The sequence below is a fragment of the Canis lupus genome, chromosome 21 (genome assembly GCF_048164855.1).
Source record: "Canis lupus baileyi chromosome 21, mCanLup2.hap1, whole genome shotgun sequence".
Classification (NCBI taxonomy): Eukaryota; Metazoa; Chordata; class Mammalia; order Carnivora; family Canidae; genus Canis; species Canis lupus.
In genome coordinates this window covers 49988417-50009177 of record NC_132858.1, presented here as the reverse complement: position 1 = coordinate 50009177, position 20761 = coordinate 49988417, and the positions used below count along the sequence as shown (strand labels likewise).

The 20761-nt window shown below is 39.7% G+C and overlaps 1 protein-coding gene and 1 long non-coding RNA gene across 10 annotated transcripts in view; one reads left to right on the top strand and one right to left on the bottom strand.

The window, feature by feature from the left end:
• LOC140613178 (uncharacterized) overlaps positions 1-4731 on the top strand; it is a 43130-nt gene extending 38399 nt beyond the window's left edge. For both annotated transcript variants that reach the window (XR_012014345.1, XR_012014346.1), the window contains 2 exons: positions 3261-3424; positions 4621-4731. This is a non-coding gene — a long non-coding RNA (uncharacterized lncRNA). The remainder of the gene's footprint in view (positions 1-3260; positions 3425-4620) is intronic.
• BLVRA (biliverdin reductase A) overlaps positions 1-20761 on the bottom strand; it is a 77810-nt gene that overhangs the window by 20187 nt on the left and 36862 nt on the right. For 7 of the 8 annotated variants that reach the window (XM_072791669.1, XM_072791673.1, XM_072791672.1 and 4 more), the window contains 3 exons: positions 3283-3404; positions 1584-1703; positions 2-99 (listed from right to left, as the gene is read on the bottom strand). In XM_072791669.1, coding sequence (XP_072647770.1) covers positions 2-99; positions 1584-1703; positions 3283-3404 — 340 coding nt within the window. Of the gene's footprint in view, position 1; positions 100-1583; positions 1704-3282; positions 3405-14732; positions 14819-20761 lie in introns of all 8 variants that reach the window. The other variant, XM_072791674.1, reaches the window with a different exon arrangement.

Genomic DNA, 20761 nt, shown 5'->3' with positions numbered 1-20761 from the left:
CCTTTCTGCTCAGCCAGCGTCCACAGGTCCTGAGCTTCTGCCCAAGAGAGTGTCATGGGATATTCCACAAGGACATGCTTGCCAGCATTAAGGAACTGCCTTGGGAAAAAAGAGAGAGAGAGAGAAAATACACTTCAAGTAATCTTCACATTTTAAAATGCCTTGCATGACAGAGAATGGACTGTTACAAATACACATAAGTCTCTGAGTCACGAAGGAAGGCAGATGAGAATCAGGGCCAGAGGATGAAATGTACTTCCTGCTACTTTCTGCTATGCTAGAAGAGAATGATTTTCTACTTATGTGTTAATTTGAACATTCATCCATTCACCTATTCATATATTCAACTAAGTACTATTTGCCAGCTACTCTGGAGGAGAAATAAAAGATATTAACATGTAAATTGCCTATTATCTCACATGATAGCAACGAATAAAGACTACCAAACCCATGACAGCCAGCTCTGCCTGAAATATGAGTAGGCATTTCCCAGGTACAACATGCAGGATGAGGGTATTTCACTTTGCGCAGCATATGCAGAGGTTTGGGTGTTTTATGGAGATTTGTCCATTTGGATAATAGTACGAATTTCAGCATGGCAGGGGAGTAGACTACAGGGAGTAGAGGGAAACAAAGTCATACAAGTAGCTGAGAGCCTGACTGTGAAGAATGTAGAATGCTATGTTCAGAAGTTTGGATTTTATTCTCCAGATACTCCCTAAGGTACAAACATTTATAAGATGAGAATAACAAAATCACCTTTTTAAGGAAATATACTCTGGTGCCAAAGAAGGGTGAAGGAAACCAAGGAAAGGTGTTTCTTTCCACACTAGAGTTGAAGTGACAAGGAGGGAGCAGCTTACTTCCAGGGAACAGCATGCTGGCACCTGCAATTTAATGCAAGGACCTAGAAGGGAAGTGAGATTCAGGGAAGTGGCTGGAACTGCCTGGTTAGCTGCTGGTCCCATGTGGGGCTCCTCCTTCCAGGCTCAGTCCCACCAAATGCTTGAAGGGCTCTAAGGCTTTGCATTTGAAAGTGGGGAGGAAGGACATATCACTTCTCTTGCTCTATAATGTCATCTCCCCTCTTCGATGCCACCACTACTTTCTTTCCTCACTTATTCTCATGGCAAAAACACTTCATGTTAAGGGAACTCTCAGAGATATTTAACAATATTAAAAGCACAAGGGATAAAATGTTGGAAGCTGATTCAAACTTAGAAAGGATTGTGACAATTTGCCAAAGCACGTCAAAGATGTTGGCTACATATCCTATTACGACAAAAGACAAGCACTATTCAAATTACTGTCAATAAAATTTTTATAAAGAAAACAACTTTAATTCTTTGTATTGTTTTAAGTTACAGTGTACAAGTAAATATTAGTTTTACATGGTTTTCATTTCCTTATACATTTAAAATGAATGGTAAGAATTTTTAGCATTTTGACAATTTTTAAAGGTAATGGCCTCCTGCAACTTTTTCCTTCAGTTATTAAGATTCCTTTGAGAGATTTCAGCTTGCCCCCATTTTTATATTCCTGCCCAGTGTGCAAGGTAAGGACTACCAACACTGAAAACCTACCTGATATAGTCCGCATGGCTGGAACTTTCACTGCAGATATAAGCAACCTCAACCTCCTGGCTGGAAAGAGCATCTTCCAAAGAAATCTGCTGGACTTCATCAGTGTTCCCAAGTTCTCGTCTATTTGAGAGTAATAGAAATGCAATTCAAAAGTACATAGAATACCAAATAAATGAGCACCATCCGTCTCCTCTCTTCCCAACAATGTCCTGATAACTAGCTTTTGGAAATGAAGAAATTTATTCCCTTCCTCCCACTTCCAGGGCATTTTCCACCACAGAGTGAGAAAAACAGCCTCAGGGTTTAAGTTAAGAGACCTGGCATCGAGTGCCAACACTACTGTTAACAGGCCGGATGATATGACAGTCTGAATTAGTCCACCTCTAAAATAAAAACAACTGATCTCTTTTGGTCTCATGAGAAGTGGTCTCTAGGATCACAGCCAGATCCAAGCATTTGGCCAAACACTACGACTACCAGACTTCACTCACAGTCTCAGAGAAGAAGGAAGATACATGCATATTTATAGTAACAATACAAGACTAACCTGAGAAATGTGCTTGAGGGTATAAGTGGGTAATTCAATGAAGGCAAGGTTCATCTAATTTAGGATTTCAGGTTAGGCTTCTTGGGGAGACGGTAGGTCTTAGCATGTAGGTCACGAGGAACAGGGTATTATGAGACAGCTTCAAGTATGGGTGCAATGGGAGTTACAGTGCTGGCTAGTAATTTTGCTCTCTCATTTATGTGCAACCCCCCTAAAATCTTACTGAGGGGATAAGATTGACCAAGGGCAGATTCCTACCACTTTTGGGTCTCTCTAGTGCCCCAGATGGTCTGCATGGACCATCACAATAGTTATTTATACTTGGATTTCTCTAAAGCACTAAAAAAGCAGAGAGGTGCCTAAGCTGCTCCTCACCCCCCCTCCTCACCAACACAGTGCCCACATCTTGTTCACAATTAATACTCATACATGACATTATATAGTATTAGTTTAGTGGGCGGTGCATGTAAGAAATGGTGGAGGAAGATGCCGAGTAAGTGGATCAGGGAAGAAGAAACACAATAGGAAATGTGGTTTTGTTTGAGTTATAGGAAATAAATGAAGTTAGAGGACGTAAAAGTAAGGCTCAAAATTATCAAGGGGAAAAGAATACATGCTGCTTAGATAATGGGCTTTGGAATCAAATAAACCTGTGTTCATGCGCAGGTCTTAAGCTCTGTGCAAATTACTTAACCTCTCTGTGGCTCAGTTTCTTTATGTGTAAAGTGGGGTTGATAACAGTATATATGTCAAATAGCTGATAAGGCTCCTAAAGCCCGGGGCTTTAGGCTATTATGATAACTGATAAAACAATTAAGCGGCACACACCGAAAGCCTTCCTTCAGGCCAACCCACCAAGTGTTCACTGTGCCCCTTCTGTAACCATCAGGCCCTGCTCTCATCTTCCCTGCCTTTGTCTTCGTAGTCCTCTTGAGACTGACTTGCTGTACATCGCAGCTGCAGGTCCAGCACTCCACCTCCCAGACCCATCTAAACTTGAGATCTTCCGGGGCTGTCCCTGAGTACAGTTCTCTGGAATGACCCCAGAGCTGGCGCTCTCTCTTTGGGGTCTGGAGAATCTCTGTGTCCCAACCCCTAATTCATCTCACTGGTCTTGCCATGAACTACAGGCACAAGGCAAATGCCAGCCACCTGGACACGAAGCCAATCAGGTTCAGGAATGCTGAGGAAGCATGTGGATTCCGCAAGTCCCTGATCCGCACAGATCCAGCTCTGCCAACGCCAACCACCACCACTCCGAACTTCCTCTCAGGCTGAAACACAAGGGACCAAGGTAGGATTTAAAAATAGTAAATGCAAAAATAAATAAATAAAAAATAAAATAAAATAAATAAAATAAAATAAAATAAATAAAATAAAATAAAATAAAATAAAATAAATAAAAATAGTAAATTCATCGAGCAGAGAACAGCAAAACAAAGTCATGTCAGCAGGACCAGTCAGGGTCCAGATGAGGAAAGAAGCCAACCCAGAACCCACAAGAAGCTGTAGCATATGAGTCTGGGGTAAGACAGTCCCTTATATGAGAGCTCAGGGAGAAGTCAGCTCCACCCAAAACATACTTCCACAGGAGCTCTGACTGTGTCATCCATAGAAAAGGCTCCTCACATTTGGCTCCCCATTTCCATGCCACCTCTCCAAAGATGAGAGATTTTTCCTCATTAAGCTGTACCTGGTACTCCTTGAATCCTTCCTCCAGTGGACATGCAATCTGATACAGCTAGGGGTCATTGAGAGGCCACAGCTGCTTCATGAGATGCTGGCACACAGGACACAAGGCAAACCATGGGCTGTCCCCTTATTCAGACTCCCCACTACAGCTTTCTGAGTTCCAACCAACTTCACTCCCACTCTCCTGTGGTAGCTAGCTGACCATATTACTCAGATACGCTGCTGGGGGCTGTGTGCAAGTACCGAGTGAAAAATCAAGTTGATTCTCAAAGTCAAAGCCACTCAATTCATTCAAACTGATAAAATTACTTCTACGCATCCCGCAAACCCAGTTCTGCTTGGATGTCTCTGAGCAGGAATGGGAGTATCACCTTGGATTCACCCTTTCCCGCCACCTGTGAGATCTGCGTCACCATGTCCCACTGATTCTACTCCTTCCTGTGTTCACTGCTCTAGTGTTGGCCCAGGATTTCTTTGCCTCATTCACCCACTGGTCTCACTCCTAATTTTAAACCTTTCCATCATCCACAGGTCTGCCAGAGCAGTTGCTTAAGATAAAAACTAAATCCCTCCCCTTACTCCCTCCCCTTAAATGAAAAGCCCTTCATTTTCTCAACTGTTATTGACTGTCTCCTTCCAAAATTCGTGTCATGAAACCCTAGCCCCCAATTACGATGGTATTAGGAGATGGGACCTTAAAGAGGTAATTTAGATTAGATGTGGTCATGAGGTAGGAGCCGTCATGAATGGGATTAGTGTCCTTGTACGAGCCTCTCCCACCCCCTGCTCTCTGCCCAGGTCTCAGCAAGTCTGCAACCTGGAAGAGAGCCCTCACCAGAACCTGACCAAGCAGCCTGATCTCAGACTTGTACCCTCCAGAACTGTAAGAAATAAATTTCTATTCTTTTATAAGGCATCTGGTTTGTGGTACTTTATATGCTGTATCATAGTAGCCCAACTAAGACACCAACAAAAGAGAGAAAAATACTGAAGTTGAAGTTCTTTAAAAAAAAAAAAAATTATGTTGTACACCTGAAAATTAATATATTATTTTATGTCAGTCATAACTCAATTAAAAAATACTTTAAGATGGAAAAAAAAAAAAAAGGCCTCTCTGCCCCTTGGTGCTCATGGAACAAAAACAAAAAAAAATTTTCATTCTCTACCCCAGCCCCTCATCCAAGTTATATTTCCCTCAACTTTCCCATCTCTAAATGCCACCACCACCGACTCAGTTGCTCAGGTCCTTAAACTTGGGAGTTATCTTTGCCTTTTTTTCTCCGTCCAATATTTGATACTCAATTCATCAACATTCATAAGCCTTCAATCTACTGCTGTCCATCTTCACTGCTGCCCCCCAATCCAACTCACAATCTCATCACTTGGACTGTTCCAGTGGCCTTTGTAACTGGTTTCCCTGCTTTACTTTTTGTCCTGTTCTATTCCTCATAGAGCAGCAAGAATTATCGTTAGAATAAACATAACCAGGTATTATTATCTGCCCCTCCCCATCCACCTCCCAATTTACAACTCTCTGGAGGCTACCTATTATACTCAGAATAAAAACCAAACCACTTGTGGTCTACAAGGGCCTTTGTAATCTGGCCCCTGCCAATCTCCTTTAGTTCATCGCCTACCCCTCTCCCTCTCATCATACTGGCTGCCTTCCTACTCTTTTAGCAGGTCATGGTCATTTGCACTTTAGGGCCTTTGTATATATGACTTACTCCAAAAAGTGTCAGGATCCAAGGACGTATTGTGGACAGACCCTGCTCTTACAGAGATTTTAAAGAAGGAAGAGATTAAACAACTCAACACATGAATAAATATCAAGAGATAGTGAGCTTTACCAGGATACGTGGAGTAGGGTAAAGGTCATAGAGGGAGATTATGGGAGGAGGTGCCTTGCCTTTCAAAGGGTGGTGAGGGAAGGCCTCTCTGAGGAGGCAGCTTTGAACAAAGACCAGAATAAAATGAGAAGATGAGACACATAGTTATCTGGGGGCAAATGGGACAGAAGGCATTCTTTCAAAGTCTTCAAGGGGGGCAGATACCTGCAGGGCTTAGAAATAGTGGACATGATCATAAAACATGCAACAATATAAGTCTTCTAATTAAATATGAAAGTCTTTACCAAAGACTTCTTTACCAAACTTTGAGGCCTTCCAATGTTGGCTCCAGTCTACTTTTTCTGGTCACCTCTCCCACTGTGTATCTTTAGACTTTGGACTTTCCAAAGTACTGGAAAGTTTGTAAAACTCTGTATGTTTTCTATCTTTAAGTCTTTGCAAATCTTGTGTCCCTTGAGCTCCTCCCTACTGCCCACCTGGACACCTTCAAAGCTTTCAAGACTTGGACATCTTCATAAGATGCCCTTCCTTATCCTATTGGTTATTTTTTACATTTAATAAAATCCACCCATTTGTACATTTCTGTGAGTTTTGATCAACACACAGTCATATTACTACCACAAATCAAGATACAAAACAGTCCCATCACCCTTCTCCAAAATTATCTATGCTCCTTTGTAGCTAATCCCTACTCCCACTCCAGGCAATCACTATTTGCTTACTGTCTCAATAGTTTTGCCTTTTCCAGAAAGTCATAGAAATGAAGTCATATGATATGTAGTCTTTTGAGTCTAGCTTGACTTTAGCACAACAAATTTTTTTAATCTATGTTGTTACATGTATCAATACTTTTTTTTATTCATAAACCACTGAGCCACCCAGGCCACCACTTACTTTCTTTTTATTACTGAGTAGTAGGAGTCCATTATATGCATATACTGGTTTGTTTATCCATTTGGCAAATGAAGAACATTTCTGGTGCTGCTATAGTCAGTCATGGACTAGTTTTTGTGTAAACACAGTTCTTACTTAACTACAGTTTCCAGTCTGCAGCATGTCTTTTCATTTTCTTAAGAATGTCCTTTGAGGGGCAGCCCGGGAGGCTCAGCAGTTTAGCGCCACCTTCAGCCTGGGGCCTGATCCTGGAGACCCAGGAGAGAGTCCCCATATCAGGCTCCCTGCATGGAGCCTGCTTCTCCCTCTGCCTCTGTCTCTACCCCCCCCCCCCCGTGTGTCTCTCATGAATAAATAAATAAATAAAATCTCTAAAAAAAAAAAAAAAAGAATGTCTTTTGAATGAATATCTTAATTTTGATGAAGTACAACTTATCAAAAAAAGTTAATGTATCATTCTTCTGGCTAACACAAGGGCACAAAGATTTTTTTCCTTATACTTTAAGTTTTATAGTCTAAGGTGTATAGTTTTAGTTACTTTATGTTCTGATTTAATTTTTATACATGATGTAAGGTAGGAATCAAGAGTTCTTATAAAAAATTTTTTTAGGTAGAGAGGCAGCCTTTCAATTTCCACAGGCTGTATCAACTGCCTACAATGAGACAGACGTATGCCAGGCTTGTATGTAAATACTATTTAGACTTACACCAGCTCATGTGCCGTCTGCTCTGGAAGCAATGAACGGGTTTCTTCCCCCTCTTTGAATATGATATTCAATTGTTCCAACAAAAATTTATTGAGAAAAACTATCCTTTTTCCACTGAAATGCCTTTGTACCTTTTTGGTAGATATTGTCTCAATTGTTACAGTTTTATAGCAAGTTTAAAATCAGTAACTGTCAACTTTCCAACTTTTTTCTTTTCCAAAACTCTAGTTCTCCTGCCTTGATAGAAAAATTTTAGAATCACCTTTTCAATTTCTACCAAAGAGAAAAAATCTGCCAGGATTCTGAATGGGATTACATTGAATCTATAGATTCGTTTGGGAAAAAACATCCTGGAAGTGAATCCATATTCATGAACATGGTATATATCCCATTTAGGTCTTCCTTGATTTCTTTCATTCTATCACTTTCAGTGTATGAATCTTGAACATATTTTGTTAAATTTATATCTAAGTACCTTATGATTTCAGTGCTATTGTAAATAGTAATTTTTTTTAGTTTCTACTTCTAATTATTTGTTGCAAATAGATAATTGATTTTTGCATATTGATCTGGACCTCATAAACTTGCTGAACTCATTACTTCTAGCAGTTGGCTTTTGTTTTTGAGATTCTCTCATATTTTCTACATAGACCATAAGTCAGATCTAAATAGAGATGGTTTCACTTCTTCTCAATCTGCAGTTCATTCACCTTTCTTGCCTTATTGCACTGGGTAGGTCTTCCACTATCATTTTGACTTGGATTAGTGACAGCAGACATTCTTGCCTACTTTCTTTTTTTTTTCTTAAAGATTTTATTTATTTATAGAGATGTAGAGAGAGAGAGAGAGAGAGGCAGAGACACAGGCAGAGGGAGAAGCAGGCTCCACGCAGAGAGCCTGACATGAGACTCAATCCAGGGTCTCCAGGATCACACCCTTGGCTGCAGGCGGTGCTAAACCGCTGCGCCACCAAGGCTGCCCTCTTGCCTACTTTCTAATCTTAGGGAGAAGACATTGGGTCTTTAACATGAAAAATGGTGTTAACTGTAGGTTTTTTTCTAGATACCCTTTATCAAGATGTGAATATTTATATTTTGCTGAGATTCTTTTAACCATAAGTGTCTAATTTTATCAAATGCCTTTTCTGATTCTATTGATATAATCATAGAATTTTTTCTTCTAAAAATCTATCAATTTGGTGATAACTTATTCCTAGGATAAACCTCACTTGGTCATAATATATTATCCTTTTTATTTATTGATGATTCCATTTGCTAAAATCTCATTAAGAACGTTTGCATTTATGCTCATGAGAGTTACTGGTCCATAATTTTCTTATAATGTGTAATGATTTCTAGGATGACTGATTTTATAAAAGCATTGCTTTTTATAATGCCTGTATAAAATATATCACTGTTAATTCCACTAAAGAACTGTCTTTTTTTTTTTTATGGTACTAACTCCAATAGATGGAACACATGCCTTAAAATAGGTGTCCTTTATCCAAAAAAATTAAGATCACTGCTAAGTTCCTTGGCTTATGGCTAGATAAGAAGCTACTAGCACATTTAAGTAAATGACATTCTTCATGAAAAACTATGAGATCATCCATTTAAAACTCTCAGAATAATTCATAGAAAGTATATTAAATTACACATTGAATGGATGAGCTACTAACTATAGACATTTACATGTGAAGCAGCTCTTTTAAGAAATAAGACCCATAAATATGTCTTTCTTGGTATAATATACATAATTGGATAAAATGTGGAAGATCAATGTTGTTACACTATGTTCTCTTAAAATCTTTAAAAATCATACAATCATTAATCCATTTGTGCTTACAATATTCATATGTACAAACTTAAATTTTAAAACAATGTCTGTACATAATAAAAGGGTTACATATATGTTTATATATGTTAATATATGTGTTAACATATATAACTGCACTATTGTTTAAAACACTTTCCTAAAGTCAAACCCTCCTCTTCAGGTGCAATAACTTTTCATGCCTAACTGCTGACATGTGGAAGTCCCTCTGGATATTAGTGAAGTACAGAAGGCAGTGATAAAAAAAACCCACCTAAAGCCATTATTCCAGGTTTTTGAACAGCTTCACCTGCACCTTCCCCACCTTCACCATCAAGCTCATCATCCATAAAATGATCCATTTCTTTGCATTAAACTTGTTTCCCATCATTGTTAACTCTATGTTATACGGAGCCAGCTGCTGACCTCTTTCTTGCCTAACAGGAAATCATCCAACTTGCTGTACATAAACTAGTAACATGGCTTCCATTACCATGATAAACTGACAAAAGGAAGAAAAGAAATATACAGTGCTAAAGAGAACTAGCCAGTCTCCCGTGACATCCTCTTCATTTAGCACTGGCCCTCACCACACATTCATTTGAACATTCGCATCCATGGGTCAATTTTCCTTAACCACCAAGTTTGGAGCTCGTAAGGATTACTCCTCGGGAGCATGTGCCAAATTTAAAGACTGTGAAGGAGTAGGCCGAGCTGGGCTGGCATCTGATGTGGCCTGAGCTAAAACCACGGCTTGCTATTGCACATAATAGCACGTGATACTAAGGAGCATAGATGTTTGCCACCATAGCATTCCGCAATGGGCTAAAAGCAGAACAGACTGGGAATCTAGGTTGCAATAGCTCGCCCAAGACACTAGGTTTCTTCATTTCTTTGAGTTACAGGTGGTAACTGGGATCCATTTGTGCTTATAGAAACATAACACTGTCTGAATCCTTCCAAGGAAGTACTGGCAGCTCTAAACAAGGTTTATTTATTTTACACACTCCCACAAAAAGCACATACTATATTATTCCATTTATATAAAAGTCTGGACAGTGCAAAATAATCTATAATAAAAAAGGTGGATTTCTTTCTTTAAGATTTTATTTATTCATGAGAGACACAGAGAGAGAGAGAGGCAGAGACACAGGTAGAGGGAGGAGCAGGCTCCACATGAGGAGCCCGATGCGGGACTCTATCCCGGGACCCCGGGATCATGCCCTGAGCTGAAGGCAGATGCTCAATCCCTGAGCCACCCAGGCGTCCCAACAGAAGGCAGATTTGAGGTCTCTTGCCTAGTTGACAGGAGGTGAGAGAGATGAAAGGAAAGAGTACAAAGGAAAATGAAGAAGCTTCTGCAGGTGACGGATAACCTCATTATTTTGGTTGTTAGGCTGGATTCACAGGTGCATACATACATCAAAACTTATCAAACTGCATTTTGAATATATGCAGTGTATTATATATCAAGTATACCTTAATAAAGGTTGTTTTTTTTAAAGGAGTACCTGATATCTTAAGACATGCTTCTTAAAGTTTCCCACTGAAGTTTTATTCTTTACAATAAAAGAATTAAAACTCTCATGGGTCTGGGACTATAAGCCACAGCAGCCAACTACAAAAACTACATTTAAATCTCACAGTATATCTTTAAAATTTGTACACATTACTTCCTAGTCCATAAATGTCTGTGTTTGTTTTAATATAAACATATCGTTTGATGTTAATTACCAGTTAAACTGTATAACATTTTCCCCCACAAATTTTCAGGTTAAATAGATACCATAAGAAGATATACTCTGTTTTCTTTGTTGGTATCACTTGCAACTAAGAGGAGTATACAAAATTTTTAGCAGCACAATTGAAAAGTCTGGATGCTTTTATGGTCTTTCTGTACTGTTTCTGTCCCTGCACTCTTCTTTTTACCCGCTTATAATTACTACAAAACTGAGAAAAAATATATATACATATTTGCCCATATTAGATGCTACTTTCCTCTTTTAAGGAAGTAACACCTAAGAATTCCAACTATTTGTCATTTAATCGATTTGAAAAAAAAAAAAAATACACTAGACTCTTCATTTACCCAGGAAGGGAGCACTTTTGGTTCTGAACAACTGAATCTTCTAGATATTCAAGAAGATCTTTTTTGTTGTTGTGGTTTACTTTTCACTGGATTAGACAATGCCTATGGGTTACAATTATGAACTTCAATTTTTATTATATAGTCCCATGGCTGTTGAGAAAGGTGGAGATAATCTGCATGGCAGTGGCCCCAACCAAGTCTCCCAGGCCTGTAGGCTCATGTTTGCTACAGCCTCTTGAGTGTTTGCAAAACTTGTAAGCAGAACATTTGACAAATGAATCTGATTATTTGAGCTTGCATTTTCATGATCAACTATTTGTAATTTTATGATGCTTTTTAGGTAAGTGTTTTTTGTTGTTGTTACTGTTTTTAAAAGACTATTAATTTAGAAAGCAAGTGAGCAAGAGAGTAGGCAGTGGCCTTTAGCTCCCAGAAGACTCCTTCAGTTCCCTGACAAATGTCCCTCTCCAAAGGCAGTTCACATCATAGCCACCTGCTTCTTCAATCCAGCAGAATTTCTCTCAGTAGAAAGGTTTTAAGTTAAAAACAGATGTAATTTATATAAAAGGCATAGTAGGGATATATAAACATGCAAGTTGCCTATCCTTTTTTAAATTAAGACACTTGATACACTGACTTTATTATGAATATTCATTTTGGAAAATATGCTCAATATAGGCCACTTATTAGACTTTCTCCAGCTGAAAATAAGTGTTTGAAAGGTGAAAATTAAGTGAAAGCAGTTATATTAGTGATATTTATCATGATTTTTCAATTAAATACTCTGTAAGACCTTCATCTAAAACCCAAGGTGATTTCCTAAAATACTTATTTATTTACATTCTGGGGCTCTGGGTTCATGACCTGAGCTGAAGGCAAGATGCTCAACACACTAAGCCACCCAGGTGCCCCTAAAACCCAAGATAAGTTTAAGATGTAGGCAGCTCAGTCACCCTTTTTTGTTAGGTGAGCTGGTGATAGAGAGGAACCTTATGGCACTGCCTTGGGTGATGGAAATCCATAATCACGTGAGCAACTTGGGCAGTGTTCTGAAGGAAACTGAGCTTGTTTAAGCCGGCCTGGTACCCACACTGCTCTCTTGCATGCTGCACAGTTCTATTCAAGCCTAGAGCCAGCCTGCTCAGCACTGTGTCATAGGGCCCCACATGGAAGAGGATGAACGAGGATGGGAAGGAGACCGGAGACATAGTGTCATCAGGTGGCTTGGCTGTGGGCTAGATCCCATCAGTGTGGGCTTCAGAAGCCTCTCTCCAGCATCTCCTTCAACTGCCCATCCCTGGGCCTGGGGAGGTTCCTCGTAGCAGTCTGAGCACCTGGGTTAACCTGTTTATTCACATGCTCTCTTCCTCCTCAGCTGCCTGGACCTCCTCTACCCATGTGCCTGCTATCAAGTTCCGTTTCTTCTAAAAGAGCTTAAATTGACTCAAGTAATAAGCCTTTACCATCTAAACTGTTGAACTCCTAGCCATAAGGGTATTCGTAAGGTTCTCTTATATCCTTTTAATATTTATGGAATCTGTAGCAGTGTTCTCTCTTTCATTTCTGATGAAAGAGATTTGTTTGGTAACCGAGGGTTTTTCTTTTTCCAGAGCTAGGTTAGAGGTTTATCAATTCTAATGACTTCAAAAAACAGTTTTTGCTTTTCCTGATTTTCCCAAATGTTTTTTTGTTTCCTATTACACTGATTTCTGTTCTTCTCCTTTATTATTTCAGATTTTCTGCTTATTTTGGATTTAATATGCTTTCTTCTTTTCACTTGGATAGTAGGAGTTTAGGTCCTGATTTGAAACTCTTTTTTTCAAAAATAAGTATTTAGTACTATAAATTTCCCTGTGATGACAATCCTGCATCCCATAAGTTGTGAAGTGTTACACTTTCATTTTCATTCAGTCTAATCTTCCTTTTGATTAGTTCTTTGGTCAATGGATTATTTGTAAATGTGTTACTTGTATTACAAATGTTGAGGAGTTTTCCAGGTATTTTTCCTTTATGGGTCTCTCACTCAGTTCCACTACAGTCAGAAAACATTCTTTAAATGAAAAAACAAAAAAGAAAAAGAAAAAAAAAAAAACCCTTTAAATTATTTGAATAAAATAAATAAAATGATTTGAATCATCAAAAAATTTTTGAAACATGCTTTATGATCCTATTCTAATAAATGTTTTAGGCACACTTGAATGTCTGTTTTACTGATTTTGGGTGGACCATTCCCCAAGTCTTTAAGGTGAATTTGGCTGATAATGTTCAAGTCTTCTATATCCTTACCAATTTTCAACTTATTCTACCAATTACTGAGAAGTACCGAATATAACTGTCGATTTGGATATTTTTCTTTTCAGTTCTATCAATTTTTGACTCATATTTTAAAGTTCCATTATTAGGTACACAAATGTTTAAATTGGTTGTCTTCTTGATTAATTGATCCCTCCATCACTCTGAAAGGACAATTTTATTCCTGGTAATATTCTTTGCCCTGAAATTTATTTTACCTGATTCTAACAATCCACTCCTCGTTTCTGCTGATTAGGGTAAGCATAGTACATTTTTCCCAACCTTTTATGTTTACCCTTTGTGTGTTTTTATATCTAAAGTGAGCTTCTTGTAAGCAGGATGTAGTCAGGTGTTAATCTAACATGTTTTGCTTTTCAGTGAGGCATTTACATAATTTACATTAAAATTATTGGTATGGTTGGGTTTCAATCCAACATCTTGTTTGTCTTTGTCTTCTATTTGTCCAATCTGTTCTCTCCCTTTTTTTCTGCTTTCTTTTAGGTTAATAGGGTACTTCTTATGATTCCATTTTACCTCATTTGTTGGCTAAAGCTGTAATTTCTCTTTAGGAGTTATTTTAAGGCTTTTATGTTATACATATTTTATCTATCACAGCTACTTTAAAGTAATACACTATTTCATCACATGTAAGACTTTATATTACTGTTGTTAACACCATTTACTTCAATTTTTAAAATATTTATTCATTTACTTATTTAGAGAGTATAGGCATGAGCTGGGGAAAGGGCAGAAGGAGAGGGAGCATCTCAAAGAGACTCCATGCGGAACCACAAGGGACTGGATCCCAGGACCCCAAGATCATGACCTGAGCTGAAATCAAGAGTCGGACACTCAACTGACTGAGCCACCCAGGTGACCCACTTCCATTTTTTAAAAATCCCACACAGTACCAGTGAAGAATAAGTCATTAAAAAAAAGAAACCATTCCAGGATGCCCAGGTGGCACAGCCAAGTGAAGGCTCCGACTCCTGATTTTGGCTCAGGTCATGATCTCAGGGTCCTGAGATCCAGCCCTATGTCAGGGTCTGCACTCAGAGTGGAGTCTGCTTAAGACTCTCTCCCTCTCTCCCTCTGTCCCTCCCCGTCATGCTCCCTCCCTCTCTCTAAAATAAATAAATAAATCTTAAAAAAAACAACAACAACATTGTAAGCGTTCTAAGCATAGAATTTTAATACAGGAAATTTAGAGGCTTATATAACCATTGCAACCACTGGGGAGCTAAAGCCAGAGAAGCCATCACTGACCATCTCCCTGATGTACTGGAGCAAGTGATTCTCAGAGCTTGCCTGGAAGCCAAGATGTCTGGAAAGTGTCTGTAGTCTACTTCAGCCTGCAGTTCAGGAGAAACTGAGTCAGAGAAGCTTGACTGGCTGCTATTGCTAAACCACACACCAATCTGGGCTCACTTCACCCCTGACTAACACATTTGACTACAGTTGGGCCCTGTGGAAAATAGTCTTTCTTCTGCCTTCCAAGTTTCCTGAGAGTGCCTGTAACTAGCCAACTTCACATATAGAGGGGAACTTTGGGAAATGTCGTTTGGAAATACTACTTTTCAGAAAACAAGCAGGAACTTAAGCTTCCCATGAGCTTCCAAAGAGCCATGGGGTTAAGAAACCTCCATCATCTGGAATAAAGCCAAATTGCTTTCTTCATTTCAAAATTTAATGATACACACAAACTTGTATATATGACCTGGCTTGCACAGTGTCAGAGTGAATGATCAAGCACTTTAGAGTTTGATTTAGACAACACTGCCTTGCAAACCTGTCACAGAGGGCCCAAATACTCATATCTTAACAGCTGAGTTCCTCTTTAAAAAAGGACTTTATTTTTTGAGGAAAATAACTCAACCATTATACCTGAGCCTCTTCATATTACATGACGCCTGTTTAAGGCGTGTTCTGGAAGGAAACTGCAAATCAAAGACATAAGGACTTCTGGTTTCCCATTTGACATGTAAGGAGCTGGAAAGTTGCCATGCTATTCTAACAACAATGAAAAAGCTAAACAGACTGAAAAATCAACACTTCTTTGAGGATCCTTAAAATATAGGTCAAACCACTATCCCCAAGATGGGAAAAACAGGCAAACGCAGAGAATAACAACTGACTAAGAGCACAGACCCATGAGTGGAAACCACCACAGGAACCAGTGCCACGGTAAGGAGGGCATCAACTGTAATGATGAATTGCTGGAGGCTGAGTACAGACAATTCTGAGAGTTAAAAAGTCCAGGATGACCCAGTCATAGGGGGACCACCTCAGTTTTGTGGAATTTTAATCAAGTTCACGCAATATATATTGGAAACATTTCCCCTTGTGCATCCAGGAAGAGGAGAGAAAGAGAACCATTTTTGAAACATGCCAGAGCACTCTGTTCTTAACAGGGCCTGTCCTCAGGGAAAAGCACCCAGAGCCTAACTTGCTGGATTACTGTCGGAGCCTGACTGACTTCAGGGAAGGGAAATACCCACCTCTAGCCCACTCAAGCTATCTTCTCCCACCTAAAAAACAAAAACAACAAAAAAAAAACAAAACAAAAAAACAAAACTGAGCAATATCTGTAGAGTTCACAGTTCAGAGGCACAGACTCACTAACAGATCTATTCATCAGACTGTAGCATGCTCCCCCCCCAACCCTCCCTCACCACATCACTAAAGGCCTGCTTTATAGCAGTTCTTCTTACACAGTCCCTCCTGTGTGGATATCAAGAAAAATTTGAGAAGACATACCAAAAGGCAAATAAAGAAAGAAAAGGAAGAGAAGACTAGAAGAAAGAAAGAACGAACCACAGTCTGAAGAGAAAGAGCAAGCATCAGAACCAGGCATGGTAGAGGTGTTGGAATCACCAGGATGATAATTTAAAACAAGTACGATGAGTATGCTAAGGACTGTACCAGATAAAGCAGACAGTATGCAGCAACAGATGGGCAGGAGACACAGAAGTCCTAAGAAAGAACCAAAAAAAAAAAAAAAAAGCTAGAAATCAGAGACGTTTAACAGAAATGAAGAAGGGCTTTCCCGGGCTTCTGAGTAGACTGGACTGAGCTGAGGAAAGCATCCCCAAGTTCAGGAATATCTCAATAGTAACCTTCAAAACTGAAAAGCAAAGAGAACAGAGACTGAAGAAATCACAACAGACTGTGGAAGGGCTGTCAGGCAGCTGCAGGAGGCGAGACACCAGCAGGACAAGAAGCCAGAAGAGATAACACTTTGCCTACAGAGAAGCAAACAAACTCCACGCTGCTTCCCCTCAGAAACCATGCAAGCACAGAGAGGAGAGTGAACTATTTAAGGTGTTGAGAGGCAAACTTACAAACCTCGATTTCTGTTCCCTGTTGAGTGATCCTTCAAAAGTGAAGAGGAAATAGAGTTCTTGGGCAAAAAAAAAGAAAAAAAAATCAAGGGGATTTGTTGCCATTACACTGTCTTGTAAGAAGTGTTGAAAGAAGTTCTTTAGAGACAAAGAAAATAATAAAGGCAGACATCCAGGTCTACATAAAGAAAGGAAGAGCACCAACAAGGATTAAGTGAAGGTAAAATTATAACCTTTTCTTATTAATTCATCTAACTGATAACAATTTGTTCAAAATAGTAACAGCAACAATATTTAATTATGCATGTTTATACATATGTATCTTATGAATTTATATGCTTATGTATGCTTACATAAAAGTGAAATAAATGACCCAAAGCACGAGAAGAAATAGGAGTATTTTGTTAAAATACTCACACCTTGTGAAGTGGTATAGTTGTTATTTGAAAGTGGACTTTGATTAGCTGTAAATATATATTACAAACTCTAGGGCAACCACAACAAAAGGTTAAAAAGAAGTATAACCAATATGCTAAGAGAGGAGAGTAAATGGAATCATAAAATGCTCAAATTAAAACCAGGAAAAGGGGATCCCTGGGTGGCTCAGAGGTTTGGTGCCTGCCTTTGGCCCAGGGCGTGATCCTGGAGCCCCGGGATCGAGTTCCGCATCGGGGTCCTGGCATGGAGCCTGCTTCTCCTTCCGCCTGTGTCTCTGCCCCCCCCCCTCTCTCTTTCTATGTCTATCATGAATAAATAAATAAAATATTAAAAAAAAAACAGGAAAAGAGTGGAAGACAAAAATGGGAGCAAAGAACAAGGGCAACGAATAGAAAATAGCAAGAAATATGAATCTAACTGTATCACTTTGAACGTTTATGGTCAAAATGCATCAATTAAAAAGACAGAACATCTCAGTGGATCAAAAACAACACCCAATGATATACAGTTTACAAAAAATCCACTAAAATATAAAGACACATACAGATTAAAAGTAAATTGCTGGAGACAAATATACCAAGTTAATATTAATCTAAAGTACAAAAGTGACTACAGTAATTTCAAGAAGGGCATTACATAATATTGGGATCCAATAATATTAACTCTTCACATATATGTGCCTAATGAGAGCATCAAACTACGTGAGGCAAGACCCAGTAGATGTGCAAGGAGAAAAAGATGAATCCAGTATCATAGTTGGAAATTTCAACACCCCTCTGTCAAAAGTAGACAGATCCAGCAGGCTAAGAGCAGTAAGAACACAGCTGAACTCGACAACATGAGTCCACTGGGTAACACTGGCATGAGTCCACTGGGTAACACTGGCATCTATGGACTATTTTCACAACAGTAGAATACACATTCTTCTCAAGCTCACATGGAACATTCAGCAAGACAGACCACGTTCTAGACCACGAAACACACTTCAAAAATTTAAAAGAACAAAAGTGATGCAATGTCTGTTCTGAGACCAAAATGGAATTACACTAGAAATCAACAATAGAAAGATAACTGGAAAATCCACAGATCCTAGTGGCTAAAACTCTGGGGGTCAGAATCAGCAGAAGGCTGAAGAAAGGGCAAGAAAGAGGAGCAGAAAGGGGAACGGTACACACGGGTTATGAAAAGGCTGAAGAATACAGAGAAAGGAGCCAAGAAGGGGAGGGCCATAAGTTTCTAGAAGCCAGGATGTCTAAAACTCCATATTTAGTTATTTGCTTTGCTCTGCTATCTCAAACCTTTGGAAAAATACTACGGAAGTACAGGAACAGGAGCACTTTTAAGACAGCAGTAAAAGGACACACACACATAAGGGACGGCAAAGTGACTCAAAAACTAATTCAGGGTCAAATCATTGTTACCAGGTGAGCTTGCTCCCCCTTTTGGACTCAAAGAAGCTGGTGTCTGGAACTCCAGATCTGATCACAGAATTCGGAGGAAGTTAGGATTAAGAGAACACATTCTGTCAACTTAGAAAAAAACTGTTTTGAGATGAAAAGGGTAAAAGAAAACATAAGGGGGTGGCTCAGTCAGTTAAGCATCTAACCCTTGATTTAGGCTCAGGTCGATCTCAGGGTCATGGGGTCGAGCCCCATGTCAGGCTCTGTGCTGAGTGTGGAGTCTGCTTAAGATTCTCTCTCTCTCTCCCCTTCTCTCTCTACACGGCCCCCTCTCTCCCTCTGTAAAAATAAAATAAAATCATTTTGGAGGAATCTCATGAGGGCAAGTACTGGACCACCACTCTGGGAGGGGGAAAGGAGATTCCAAATAATCAGTAAACATCCACTGTTTACAGGATCAAGAAGTTTGACAACACTCTGGTGAGTGTGGAAAAACAGGTATAGTCATACATCGCAAGAGGGAGAGAAAAATGGGCAACTCTTGTGGTGAGCAACTCAGAAATACTTCTGCAAATACTCTGTGCTTCAGGAAATCCATTTCTAAGAATATATCCTATAGAGATACACAATAAGATGACTTGGGTTTATTGCTACCTTACTCATAATAGCAAAAAATTGAAAATAACATATACACTGTTACTAGCGGGTTGATTATCTGTTATGGTAGGCCCTTAAAATAGAATATTATACCACCATCGAAAAGAAGAAGTTCTTTATGTATTTAAAGGTATTGATCTGGGCAGCCTGGGTGGCTCAGTGGTTTAGTGCCACCTTCAGCCCAGGGTGTGATCCTGGGGTCCCGGGTTCTAGTCTCATGTCGGGCTCCCTGCATGGAGCCTGCTTCTCCCTCTGCCTGTGTCTTTGCCTCTCTCTCTCTCTCTCTCTCTCTCTCTCTCTCATGAATAAATAAAATCTTAAAAAAAAAAAAAAAAAGGGGGGGATTGATCTCCAAGACAGATTGTTGGGTAAGAAAAACAAGATACAAATCAGTGTAAGTTGTGCATTAGTTTGCACAAAAAATGGAGGGGACAGCTGGTGAGAAAAAAAATGTTGTATATGTTTAGAATCTCTGAAAGGATAGCCAACAAACCAGTAACACTGTTTGCCTAGGAGCAAGAGACACAGAGCAGCTGGGAGGGAAGGGGACTTTTTAGGGTAATTTTTTTTTCTAAATTCTTTAAAGTTTTGAATCATGTGGATATATAATATATATAACAACAATGATATATATATCATTGTTATCCAAAATAAAAACACTTAAAATAGATACAAACGTCCAAAGGATGCTCCAAGCAGATTAGAACTCTACAGCTGGTGGACTCTTTGGTGCACTCCCATTTCCCTTCCAGGAGGTCCCTCTACGGTGCCCAGAATCTTCTGCTCCCCATCTTGGGGACCTTCTGCCCCTCGCTGCCTGGTCAACTGGCCCCCATCATCTAACTCCTCACACCTCCAGGCTACAAGTGCTGCTTTCACTCACACTTTCTGGCCTCGCTATCACCTGGTTCCACTACCATGACACTGTCCATCACAGACCACCTTTTCGTCGCTAAATCCAAGGGCTTTTTCTCAGCTGCACTCTCCTGGCCCTCAGCCATATTTAAAACTTGTCAGACCTTCCCTCCTTTCTTGGCTTCTCCCACCTCTTACTGAATTTTTCTTTTCACACTTCACTGCTTTCCTTCTTTATCCTGCCCTCTGGATGTAGTTCCCAGTGGTCAATCCTTGTCCCTCTGTTTTTTTCTCTTCCCTGTATTTGGGGTGGGGGATCCCTTCATTCATTCATTCATTCATTCATTCATTTATTTATTTATTTATGATAGTCACACACACACAGACAGAGAGAGAGAGAGAGAGAGGCAGAGACACAGGCAGAGGGAGAAGTAGGCTCCATGCACTGGGAGCCCGACGTGGGATTCAATCCCGGGTCTCCAGGATCGCGCCCTGGGCCAAAGGCAGGCGCTAAACCGCTGTACCACCCAGGGGGGATCCCTTCATTCCTAAGGTTTCTATGACCACCTGTATGCTGAGAACTCTAACACCTTGAGCTGTGAGC